The 12801-nt window shown below is 44.8% G+C and overlaps 1 protein-coding gene across 2 annotated transcripts in view; it reads right to left on the bottom strand.

Annotated features, from left to right (window-relative positions):
• The window catches only part of SSH2 (slingshot protein phosphatase 2), a 171024-nt gene that overhangs the window by 30936 nt on the left and 127287 nt on the right, over positions 1 to 12801 (bottom strand). For both annotated transcript variants that reach the window (XM_070735469.1, XM_070735468.1), the window contains 4 exons: positions 11685 to 11749; positions 4122 to 4243; positions 1959 to 2027; positions 747 to 812 (listed from right to left, as the gene is read on the bottom strand). In XM_070735469.1, the coding sequence (XP_070591570.1) occupies positions 747 to 812; positions 1959 to 2027; positions 4122 to 4243; positions 11685 to 11749 (322 nt within the window). The remainder of the gene's footprint in view (positions 1 to 746; positions 813 to 1958; positions 2028 to 4121; positions 4244 to 11684; positions 11750 to 12801) is intronic.

The raw sequence follows: 12801 nt of genomic DNA, 5'->3' as shown, positions 1-12801 counted from the left end.
AAAAACACAGAAGTCCGGAGGTGGGGTTTCCCATGGAGAGGAGCCTCGGGGGAATCCCAGCAGTGCAAAAACCGGCGCTTCAGCTGGCAAAAGGGGTGGATTTTGGGCTTGCACGCATTAATTGCTTTTCCATTGATTCCTATGGGAAACATTGTTTCGTCTTACAAACTTTTCACCTTAAGAACCTTGTCCCGGAACCAATTAAGTTTGTAAGACAAGGTATCACTGTATTAGCAAATTCTGCAAAACCTCTGATGTGCTTTACTTTCGGGGTACGTCTTATTTTCGGGGAAACACGGTATGACCATTGCGGCCATAAGTCAGGGACTCCCTCGATTTGGATTTATTATTTTTTTGAGGCAGATAACCTCAAAAAAAAAAAAAAGCTAAGGGTCAATAGACTTTGTCAGTCCAGGGACAGGGCATCAACAAGACTCAAAAGCAAAATGGAACCTCCACGTTCAAGAGCAGTACAACTGTGGATATCAGCGCTGCCAACAAAGGACCATGGCTGGTTGGAAAACTCTCCTGGTTGCAGGTCCATTTGGTGACTGCAGGATTCGTATTTTACGCCTGGGATTAGCAGGTTTAACAAGAGCTGGGAGGGACCTTGTAGGTCATCTAGTCCAAACCCCCCCCCCCCGACCCAAACAGAACACCGCAAAACCCTTGCAGGCCAACAGATGGCGGCCCAATCTTGATTTCACCGGATTTAGCAAACCACGGAGAAGCCGCAACGGACTCACCACATGGCCTGCACGGACACGGGTTTGAAGATGTGGATCCGATTGTCGGTGGAAACGCTGAAGCCCCTGCGGAAAGAGAAGAGGGGCTAAACCTTTGGACCCTTCGATCTTTTGATTTGATTTGATTTGATTTAATTTGATTTAATTTAATTTAATTCCACCCAACTCCTTACGGATTCTGGAGAGGAAGACTTTGCTTCGGACTCTGATTTAATTTTGGATGTACCCCTCTTAAAGCATTGATGGCTGGGGGATTCTGGGAGTGGAAGTCCTCCCCTCTTAAAGCATTGATGGCTGGGGGATTCTGGGAGTGGAAGTCCTCCCCTCTTAAAGCATTGAGGGCTGGGGGATTCTGGGAGTGGAAGTCCTCCCCTCTTAAAGCATTGCTGGCTGGAGGATTCTGGGAGTGGAAGTCCTCCCCTCTTAAAGCATTGAGGGCTGGGGGATTCTGGGAGTGGAAGTCCTCCCCTCTTAAAGCATTGAGGGCTGGGGGATTCTGGGAGTGGAAGTCCTCCCCTCTTAAAGCATTGAGGGCTGGGGGATTCTGGGAGTGGAAGTCCTCCCCTCTTAAAGCATCCTGGCTGGGGGATTCTGGGAGTGGAAGTCCTCCCCTCTTAAAGCATTGAGGGCTGGGGGATTCTGGGAGTGGAAGTCCTCCCCTCTTAAAGCATTGAGGGCTGGAGGATTCTGGGAGTGGAAGCCCTCCCCTCTTAAAGCATTGAGGGCTGGGGGATTCTGGGAGTGGAAGTCCTCCCCTCTTAAAGCATTGAGGGCTGGGGGATTCTGGGAGTGGAAGTCCTCCCCTCTTAAAGCATTGAGGGCTGGGGGATTATGGGAGTGGAAGTCCTCCCCTCTTAAAGCATTGAGGGCTGGGGGATTATGGGAGTGGAAGTCCTCCCCTCTTAAAGCATTGAGGGCTGGGGGATTATGGGAGTGGAAGTCCTCCCCTCTTAAAGCATTGAGGGCTGGGGGATTATGGGAGTGGAAGTCCTCCCCTCTTAAAACATTGAGGGCTGGGGGATTATGGGAGTGGAAGTCCTCCCCCCTTAAAGCATTCTGGCTGGGGGATTATGGGAGTGGAAGTCCTTCCCTCTTAAAACTTCCTGGCTGGGGATTCTGGGAGTGGAAGTCCTCCCCTCTTAAACCTCACTACCCCAGTGCTGTTGGGGGAAAGACATAGCCTGCCAGGCTCAGGTGAGACCCAGTACTTACCCATCGCCATCCAAATGGATGAGGGCATCGCTCCAGAGCGGAAGGACCAGCCCCATTGTGCAAACGGTGCTGTAAGACCAATAAAAAGGAAAAGCTGAAGCTCTAAGCAACCTCCGAGACTTGAACCTAGGACCAAAGTCACCCAATGCAAGACCCTGCCTTGTCTCCAGGGATGTGAGACATAATTGGGTCTAAGGGACTCAAGCCTCAGGCCCAGGCACCACAGCTAATCCCCGACACACAACTACCGGTCAATGACTACTTCAGCTTCAACCGCAACAACGCAAGAGCACGCAACAGATTCAAACTTAATACGAACCGCCCCAAGATTGACTGTAAAAAATATGATTTCAACAATCGAGTTGTCGAAGCGTGGAACTCATTGCCAGACTCAATCGTGTCAACCCCTAACCCCCAACACTTCTCCCTTAGACTCTCCACGATTGACCTCTCCAGGTTCCTAAGAGGCCAGTAAGGGGCGTACATAAGTGCACTGATGTGCCTTTCATCCCCTGTCCAATTGTCTTTCCTTTCTCTCACTTATCATATATATTTTCTTCCTTTCATATATCCTCTCCTCTAAGTTCACTTTTACCCTTATATATACATTACTACATGTCTATTTTTCTTCCTATGTACTTGTGTATTGGACAAATGAATAAATAAATAAAATAAATAAATACCGTATTTCTTTAAAAAAAATAATCTTTGTTAATTTACATTAAGAAAAATACACAAACACCACAAAGCAAACAAAGAAAAAAACCAAACACAACTTATACAGACATATAGATATCATCGTTCATAATTACAGTTATATATCAAGTCTTAAACACTCAACAATGTATACACTTGTTGTTGCTAAACAACAATTTTATTTTGCAAATCACTTTTATTTGTTTTACCGCTGATTTGCCCCCCAGCTTATTTATTTTTTCAGGCATATGGTTGGTTACTACGGAGTTTTTCCCCGCCAGCTTTATTTTTTTAAAATTCACTTTATGTTACTGCTTATCCCCCCCCCCCTTTTTCCCTGAACTCGTTCCTTTGACCTTGATTTTGGTCCAGCTTGGCCACCTACCCACCCCTTGGCCGTGTCTAGCCGTCGGCTGCTTTCCCGGCTGCCCTTCCTGACCTGCTTCAAATTTCCAACCTCGATTTAGCCTTGTTGCTGGGGTCTTTAGCCTTGTTGCTGGGGTTGGGAGGGGAGGGGATAAGGGTCCCTAAAAATAACCCCAGCTTTGGCACCCAGGGACGCTGCTGTTTTCCTTCTCCTGCGGCCTCCTCCTTTCCTCTCGTGCCACTCTTATCTGCACGGCTTTGTAGAAGATGGGAAAAAATTTCACAGAAAATGCGTATGGGGAATATTATTGCAATTATTTTACACTGAATTTTAAATTATTTTAAATTGCAATGATTTCAAATTGAATTTTAAATTATTTTAAGTTGCAATGACTTAAACATAGAAACATAGAAGACTGACGGCAGAAAAAGACCTCATGGTCCATCTAGTCTGCCCTTATACTATTTCCTGTATTTTATCTTAGGATGGATATATGTTTATCCCAGGCATGTTTACATTCAGTGACTGTGGATTTGTCTACCACGTCTGCTGGAAGTTTGTTCCAAGGATCTACTACTCTTTCAGGAAAATAATATTTTCTCATGTTGCCTTTGATCTTTACCCAACTAACTTCAGATTGTGTCCCCTTGTTCTTATGTTCACTTTCCTATTAAAAACACTTCCCTCCTGGACCTTATTTAACCCTTGAACATATTTAAATGTTTTGACCATGTCCCCCCTTTTCCTTCTGTCCTCCAGACTCTACAGATTGAGTTCATTAAGTCTTTCCTGATACGTTTTATGCTGAAGACCTTCCACCATTCTTGTAGCCCATCTTTGGACCCGTTCAATTTTGTCAATATCTTTTTGTAGGTGAGGTCTCCAGAACTGGACACAGTATTATTCCAAATGTGGTCTCACCAGCGCTCTATATAGCGGGATCACAATCTCCCTCTTCCTGCTTGTGATACTTCTAGCTATGCAGCCAAGCATTCTACTCGCTTTCCCTACCGCCTGACTGCACTGTTCAACCATTTGGATGAGGAATTCTGGGACTTGAAGTCCACCACTTGGAGTTGGAGGGGGGAGATTTGACTCACCTGTCATTACATGAGAAGTCCACCCCCAGGACGATGCTCTCCTCCGTGTCCTGCCGGCCATTCGTCGAGACCACCACCATGTAACGTGTACGGTTCTGATAGCTGCTTTCCAGTCTCACCGCCTAGGAAGGAAAATCCAAGAGAGACCCCTTAAATACAACAGAAATCACAAGGCAGGAAGAGACCTTTGGAGGTCATATAGTCCAACCCCCCCGGACTCAAGCAAGAGACCATATATATCATTGCAGACGAACGTTTGTTGAATCTCTTCTTTAAAAACTCCAGAGATGGAGAAGGGAGGAAGGAAGGAAGGGAGGGAGGAAAGAAGGAAGGAAGAGAAGAAAGAAAGAAAGAAAGGAAGGAAGGATAGAAGGAAGGAAGGAAAGAAGAGAGGGAGGAAAAAAGGAAGGAAGAAAAGAAAGAAAGAAAGAAAGAAAGAGAGGATAGAAGGAAGGAAGGGAGGAAAGATGGAAGGAAGAGAAGAAAGAAAGAAAGAAAGGAAAGAAGAGAGGATAGAAGGAAGGAAGGAAGGAAGGAAAAAAGGAGGGAGGGAGAGAAGGAAGGAAGGAAGGAAAAAGGGAGGGAGGGAGGAAGGGAGGAAGAGAAGAAAGGAAGGAAGGGAGAGAGCGAGGAAAGAAGGAAGGGAGGAAGGAAGGGAGGGAGGAAGGGAGGAAGGCAGAGAAGGGAGGAAAAAAGGGCGGGAGGGAGAAAGGGAGAGAAGGAAGGGAGGAAAAAAAGGAGGGAGGGAGGAAGGGAGGAAGAGAAGAAAGGAAGGGAGGAAGAAAGGAAGAGAAGGGAGAGAGCGAGGAAAGAAAGAAGGGAGGAAGGAAGGGAGGGAGGAAGGAAGAGAAGGAAGGAAGGGAGGGAGGGAGGAAGGCAGAGAAGGGAGGAAAAAAGGGCGGGAGGGAGAAAGGGAGGGAGGGAGGAAGGAAGGAAGAGAAGGAAGGAAGGAAGGAAGGAAAAAAGGGAGGGGAGGAAGAAAGGAAGGAAGGAAGGAAGAGAGGATAGAAGGAAGGAAGGAAGGAAGGAAGGGAGGGAGGGAGAAAAAAAGGGAGGGAGGAAGGAAGAGAAGAAAGGAAGGAAGGAAGGAAGAGAGCGAGGAAAGAAGGAAGGAAGGAAGGAAAATAAGTAATTTATTGATGATGTTATTTACTGATGGTGTTCCCTAGTTGGGTCATGAAACGTCAAGCTCAGACAGCACCAAGGACCCCACAATCTTCCTCCTCCTCTTCCTCCCTACTAGCACAGAGAATGTTTCCTAGTCAGCTAATGCAACGTCTGCAAGAAAACCACCAAGCTCAGAGAGTACCAGAGACCTCAGGCTTTTTCCTCTTCCCCCTCCTCTTCCTCCCGGCAAACCTCTGTCGCTTCTAGCCCTGATGATGTTACCTAGTTTGGCAATGAAAGGTCTGCAAGAAAACCACTAAACTCAATGAGCACCAAGGAACCCACAGTCGTCCCCCTCCTCTTCCCCTTCCTTCCTTCCTTTCCTTCCTCCTGTCTTCTTTCCCCTTTCTTTCTTCTTTCTTCCTTTCCTCTTTCTCCTTCCTTCCTTCCTTCCTTCCTTCCTCTTTCCCCTTCTTTCCTTTCTTCTTTCCTCTTTCCCCTTCCTTCCTTTCTTCTTTCCTCTTTCCCCTTCCTTCCTTTCTCCTTTCTTCTTTCCCATTCCTTCCTTCCTGCCTGCCTTCATTTCTTCCTGCTTTCCTCCTCACCATAATGAATGAATGAATGAATAAATCTTCCTTCCTTCCTTCCTTCCTCCCTATTTGCCTCCCTCGCTCCTTCCTTTTCTATTTTCCTTCTTCCTTCCCTCCCTCCTTTTCTATCTTCCTTCCTTCCTTCCCTCCTTCTCCATCTCTGGAGGTTTTTAACCACCTAGCAAAATAGCCAAACTCAAGGACCCCACATCCCAACCCTGAGCTACAAATATTCTCCTTTTAATTCAAACCCAGGGTAGCTCGGCAGACTCACCCTGTGGTGGCTTGTCCAGCTTCAACCAAGAGCCGTCTCTGTGCAGAGAGGGCTCTATATAATATATTTGGTAGGCAGGGCGGTTCCCCCCACCCCGGATGCCACGGCCACGGCAGCATTGACGCAGCGGGCACAGAAGGGGCAGCAAGTAGCGCGAGTCCCTTCCAAGAAGCCGAGAGGAACTCCACTTGCGAGGAAAGGAAGGAAGGGGAAGCAGACGCCGGCCGGCTTTTTCGCAGGAATTACGTTTAAGTTTATTGGATTTATATGCCGCCCTCCACCGAGGACTCCACGGTTAGAACAAGCATGAAGGACCAAGGCTGGAATCGCCCGATGCCAAACTCCAAAATCTTTAAGTCTGTAGCTCAGCAACGAAGAGGAACTAAAACTCCCACTAACTGTACAAATAAGTGCTTGCAAGCACACACACAAATACACACACACACACACACTCAATCGCCTGCCAGCTCCCCAGAGACCTCTCTGGCAACAAGCGGATCAGCCTCATTTAATGGGCTTTGCTAAATCAATTTGGCCAGGAATAATTAACCGTAGGATCACAGCCGAGGAAGACGCCTGCAAAACCCCTCACAGGCTTTGAGCAGCTTTCACATAGAAACATAGAAACATAGAAGTCTGACGGCAGAAAAAGACCTCCTGGTCCATCTAGTCTGCCCTTATACAATGTCCTGTATTTTATCTTAGGATGGATCTATGTTTATCCCAGGCATGTTTCAATTCAGTTCCTGTGGATTTACCCACCATGTCTGCTGGAAGTTTGTTCCAAGCATCTCCTACTCTTTCAGTAAAATAATATTTTCTCACATTGCTTTTGATCTTCTCCCCCAACTAACCTTAGATTGTGTCCCCTTGTTCTTGCGTTCACTTTCCTATTAAAAACACTTCCCTCCTGGACCCTATTTAACCCTTTGACATATTTAAATGTTTCGATCATGTCCCCCCTTTTCCTTCTGTCCTCCAGACTATACAGATTGAGTTCATTCAGTCTTTCCTGATACGTTTTATGCTTAAGACCTTCCACCATTCTTGTAGCCCGTCTTTGGACCCGTTCAAGTTTGTCAATATCTTTTTGTAGGTGAGGTCTCCAGAACTGGACACAGTACTCCAAATGGGGTCTCACCAGCACTCTGTATAAGGGGATCACAATCTCCCTCTTCCTGCTTGTTATACCTCTAGCTATGCAGCCAAGCATCCTACTTGCTTTTCCTACCGCCCGACCACACTGCTCACCCATTTGGAGACTGTCAGAAATCACTACCCCTAAATCCTTCTCTTCTGAAGTTTTTGCTAACACAGAACTGCCAATGCAATACTCAGATTGAGGATTCCTTTTCCCCAAGTGCATTATTTTACATTTGGAAACATTAAACTGCAGTTTCCATTGCTTTGACCATTTATCTATTAAAGCTAAATCATTTACCATATTACAGACCCCTCCAGGAATATCAACCCTATTGCACACTTTAGAGTCATCGGCAAATAGGCAAACCTTCCCTACCAAACCTTCCCCTATGTCATTCACAAACATATTAAAAAGAATAGGACCCAGAACAAACCCTTGTGGCACACCGCTTGTAACCTGTCTCTGCTCAGAATACTCGCCATTAACAATAACTCTCTGATGTCTACGCTTCAGCCAGCTTGAAATCCACTGAACTATCCAGGGATTAAGTCCAATCTTCACTAATTAATCTATCAGCTCTTTATGTGAAACCGTATCAAAGGCTTTGCTGAAGTCCAGATATGCAATACAATATACAGAGTACAAATCCAATATTAAATAAAAAGCTAAATTTAAAACCCATAAATATTAAAAACAATCGTTACCGCACAATCACACCATTCTCATGTATTACAGCCAGGAAAAAAGACCGTGGTGGGGGAAGAGATAGTTATTCCCCCCATGCCTGGCAACATAGATAGGTCTTCAACATCTTGTGGAAGGCGGGAAGATTTGGGGCAATTTGAATCTCCGAGGGGAGTTGGTTCCAGAGGGCTGGGGCCGCCACAGAGAAGGCTCTTCCCCTGGGGTCCCGCCAGACGGCATTGTTTAGTCGATGGGACCCGGAGAAGACCCACTCTGTGGGACCTAACTGGTCGCTGGGATTCGTGTGGCAGAAGGCGGTCCCGGAGGTATTCTGGTCCAATGCCATGTAGGGCTTTATAGGTCATTACCAACACTTTGAATTGTGCCCGGAAACTGATTGGCAACCAGTGCAGGCCGTGGAGTGTTGGCAAAACGTGGGCAGATCTTAGAAGCCCCACGATAGCTCTGGCGGCCGCATTCTGCACGATCTGAAGTTTCCGAACACTTTTCAAAGGTAGCCCCATGTAGAGAGAAATATAGAAGATTGAGGGCAAAAAAAGACCTCCTGGTCCATCTTGTCTGCCCTTATACTATTTCCTGTATTTTGTCTTAGGATGGATCTGTGTTTATCCCAGGCATGTTTAAATTTAGTTCCTGTGGATTTACCAACCACATCTGCTGGAAGTTTGTTCCAAGTGTCTACTACTCTTTCGGTAAAATAATATTTTATCCCGTTGCTTCTGATCTTTCCCCCCAACTGCACCTCAGATTGTGCCCCCTTGTTCTTGTGTTCGCTTTCCTATTAAAAACACTTCCCTCCTGAACCTTATTTAAGCCTTTCACATATTTAAATGTTTTGACCATTTCCTTTTCCACAGCAACTGAATTTAAACCTGCCTGGGATAAACATAGATCCATCCTGAGATAAAATACAGGAGATAGTATAAGGGCAGACCAGATGGACCAGGAGGTCTTTTTCTGCTGTCAATCTTCTATGTTTCTATGTTTTTCCTGCTTGAGAAGAGGGTTGGTCATCACCTATAAAGCCCTTCATGGCACCGGACCAGGGTATCTACGAGACCGCCTTCTGCCGCACGAATCCCAGCGACCGGTTAGGTCCCATAGAGTTGGCCTTCTCCGGGTCCCGTCAACAAAACAATGTCGTTTGGCGGGCCCCAGGGGAAGAGCCTTCTCTGTGGCAGCCCCGGCCCTCTGGAACCAACTCCCCCGGGAGATTAGAATTGCCGACACCCTCCTTGCCTTTCGTAAGCTCCTTAAAACCCACCTCTGCCGTCAGGCATGGGGGAACTGAGATATTCTTTCCCCCTAGGCCTTTACAATTTATGTATAGTATGTTTGGTTTTACAAATAAGGGTTTTTTAACTGTTTTAGTATTGGATTTACATGCTGTTTTGTACTACTGTCGTTAGCCGCCCCGAGTCTATGGAAAGAGGCAGCATACAAATCCAATCAATCAATCAATCAATCAATCAATCAATCAAAGACCTCCCAAGGTCCCTTTCGGCTCGATTCTATTCTAAATGCTGTCGTTCCTATTGCAAGGCTTTCTTTTTTTTTCAAATTTGATTTTTCTTGGGTAATTCTTCCTCCTTCCTGGATCCTGATCACACTTTGCCCTTCCTCAAGCTGCTGGACCCAGACAGACAATCTATATTTACCTCTTCGGCAAAGCACGGGACGGCCGTTCGAAGTCGACCAACCGTCAGCCGCCCCGATTTCCGGAGCCAAAGAAAATTGTAAACAGAGCCACCGGCCCTGTACTTGCAACCTGCCAAAGGCTGGTGTGGTTTTTGTTTGTTTTAAAAAAACTCCATTCCTTTGATGGGGCCAATTTTAATTTTTTTTATTTTAAAAGATTCCAGGACAAGGAATCTTAGAATCTCAGAACTTTACTCTTTTGGCCAGGAATAATTACTACTACTACTAATAAATAATTATCTTTATTCTTTACTTAGAACTCTCTTCTTTTTTTTCTTTCTTTTTTCCCTTTTCCCTTCTCTCTCTTTTCTTTCTTTTTCTCTTCACCATGCATAAATACAGTTTTATTTTATTTATTTATTTATTTATTTGTTTGTTTGTTTGTTTATTTATTTGATTTGTAAGAGCCCTCTCTGGAGACTCGGGGCGGCTAACAGCAATAATAAAACAGCGTACAATAATAATCCAATACTAAAAACAGTTAAAAACCCATTATTATAAAAACCAAACATACATACAGACATACCATGCATAAAATTGTAAAGGCCTAGGAGGAAAGAGTATCTCAGTTCCCCCATGCCTGGCAGCAGAGGTGGGTTTTAAGCAGCTTATGCGATAAGAAAACTTCGTAACTAAATAAGAACAAACCATAGTAAATACACATAGAAACATAGAAGATTGACGGCAGAAAAAGACCTCACGGTCCATCTAGTCTGCTCTTATACTATTTCCTGTGTTTTATCTTAGGATGGATCTATGTTTATCCCAGGCAGGTTTACATTCAGTTACTGTGGATTGACCAACCACTGTGGAAGTTTGTTCCAAGCATCTACTACTCATTCAGTCAAATAATATTTTCTCATGTTGCTTCTGATCTTTCCCCCAACTAACCTCAGATTGTGCCCCCTTGTTCTTGTGTTCACTTTCCTATTAAAAACACTTCCCTCCTGAACCTTATTTAACTCTTGAACGTATTTAAATGTTTCGATCATGTCCCCCCTTTTCCTTCTGTCCTCCAGACTCTACAGATGGAGTTCATGAAGTCTTTCCTGATAGGTTTTATGCTTAAGACCTTCCACCATTCTTGTAGCCCATCTTTAAAAAACAAAACCTTAGCAACCTCTGTAGGAGAAGGGTGTCCGATCATGTCCCTGAGTTGCCCATCAGCTCCGTGACCTGGCCACCCCCCAAGTGAGCGATCCCAAGTGGCTGCTGCTTGACCTCCTCGGCAGGGGCTAAATTTAGTGCCGGACAAAGGGGAGGCATTGTCTTGCGGCCTGGCACCCTTGGCCCTGCTCGGGGAAAGGCGGGGTTCACCCAAATCGCCCCCCAAGTTAAAACACGCACAAAAGAACCACTGTTATAGCTGAACAATGACCAGTCAGCCGGCCGAGAGCTGACCGCCGGGCGCTGGCTGGAGACATCAGCCAGTCTGGGAGGACCGAGCATGTCTGCCTTTGCTCAGTGTTGGGGGACGGAGGGGATTCGGACCCCTTTTCTGGGGGATTATGGGAGCTGGAGTCCACACGTCTTAAAAGTTGCCAGCATTGGGGAATGACGTGGCAGAAGAAAAGGGGGGCTGAGGTTTGGGGGAACGTCCGTTCCGACTTAATTATAGTTCATAAAATCATATACCAAAATGTCCTACCTGTTAACGACTACTTCACCTTCAACCGCAACAACACATGAGCACGAAACCGATTTAAACTAAATGTCAACCGCTCCAAACTTGACTGCAAAAAAATACGACTTCAGCAACAGAGTCATCAACGCCTGGAATGCACCACCTGACTCTGTGGTTTCTACTCCTAACCCCAAAACCTTTAACCCTAGATTATCTACAATTGACCTCTCCCCCTTTCTAAGAGGTCAACACGGGGGGTGCATAAGCACACCACTGTGCCTACCGTCCCCGTCCTATTGTCTACTTTTGTTACTTATTATCATTACTTATCTGATGTTTTATTTGTACAAATTATCACCCTATAAACAAACAAACAAACTTTTTGGGGTGGGGGCAAGATGGTTGTTTGACGGGCACGTACCAGTCGGATGTAATCTTCAGGTCGCAGAAGCATAAACATGGCTTGGAGGTGTTGTTGAAGGTCTCCTTGGAGCAGAGAGAGAGACAAAAATGAGAGCATTTTCCTCCCTGGATACTCAGTTCCTCCTCTAAACCTCATTCCATCATCATCATCATCATCATCATCATCATCAATAATAATAATAATAATAATAATAATAGCATTTTCCTCCCTGGATACTCAGTTCCTCCTCTAAACCTCATTCCATCATCATCATCATCACCATCATCATCATCATCATCAATAATAATAATAATAATAATAATAATAATAATAGCATTTTCCTCCCTGGATACTCAGTTCCTCCTCTAAACCTCATTCCATCATCATCAATAATAATAATATTAATAATAATATTAATATTAATAATAATAATAATAATATCAAGGTCTCCTTGAAGCAGAGAGAGAGAAAAAAATCAGAGCATTTTCCTCCCTGGATACTCAGATCCTCCTCTAAACCTCATTCCATCATCATCATCAATAATAATAATAATAATAATAATAATAATAATAACAACAACAACAACAACAACCCCGACCCTCTGGAACCAGCTCCCCCCAGAGATTAGGACTGCCCCCCCCCCTTGCCTTTCGTAAACTCCTTAAAACCCACCTCTGCCATCAGGCATGGGGGAACTGAGACATCTCCCCTGGCCTATGTAGTTTTATGTATGGTATGTTTGTGTGTATGTCTTGCTTTTAAATAGGTTTTTTTTAGATATTTTAATTATTAGATTTGTTATTGTATATTGATTTTACTATTGCTGTGAGCTGCCCCGAGTCTACGGAGAGGGACGGCATACAAATCTAATAAATAATAATAATAATAATAATAATAATAATAATAATAATAATAATAATAATAATAGCATTTTCCTCCCTGGATACTCAGTTCCTCCTCTAAACCTCATTCCATCATCAATAATAATAATAATAATAATAATAATAATAATAATAATAATAACAACAACAACAACAACAACCCCGACCCTCTGGAACCAGCTCCCCCCAGAGATTAGGACTGCCCCCCCCCTCCTTGCCTTTCGTAAACTCCTTAAAACCCACCTCTGCCGTCA

This window comes from Erythrolamprus reginae, chromosome 1, assembly GCF_031021105.1.
Source record: "Erythrolamprus reginae isolate rEryReg1 chromosome 1, rEryReg1.hap1, whole genome shotgun sequence".
Taxonomy (NCBI): domain Eukaryota; kingdom Metazoa; phylum Chordata; class Lepidosauria; order Squamata; family Dipsadidae; genus Erythrolamprus; species Erythrolamprus reginae.
The sequence above is the reverse complement of the archived record's forward strand: the minus strand, read 5'-3'. Positions and strand labels throughout refer to the sequence as shown.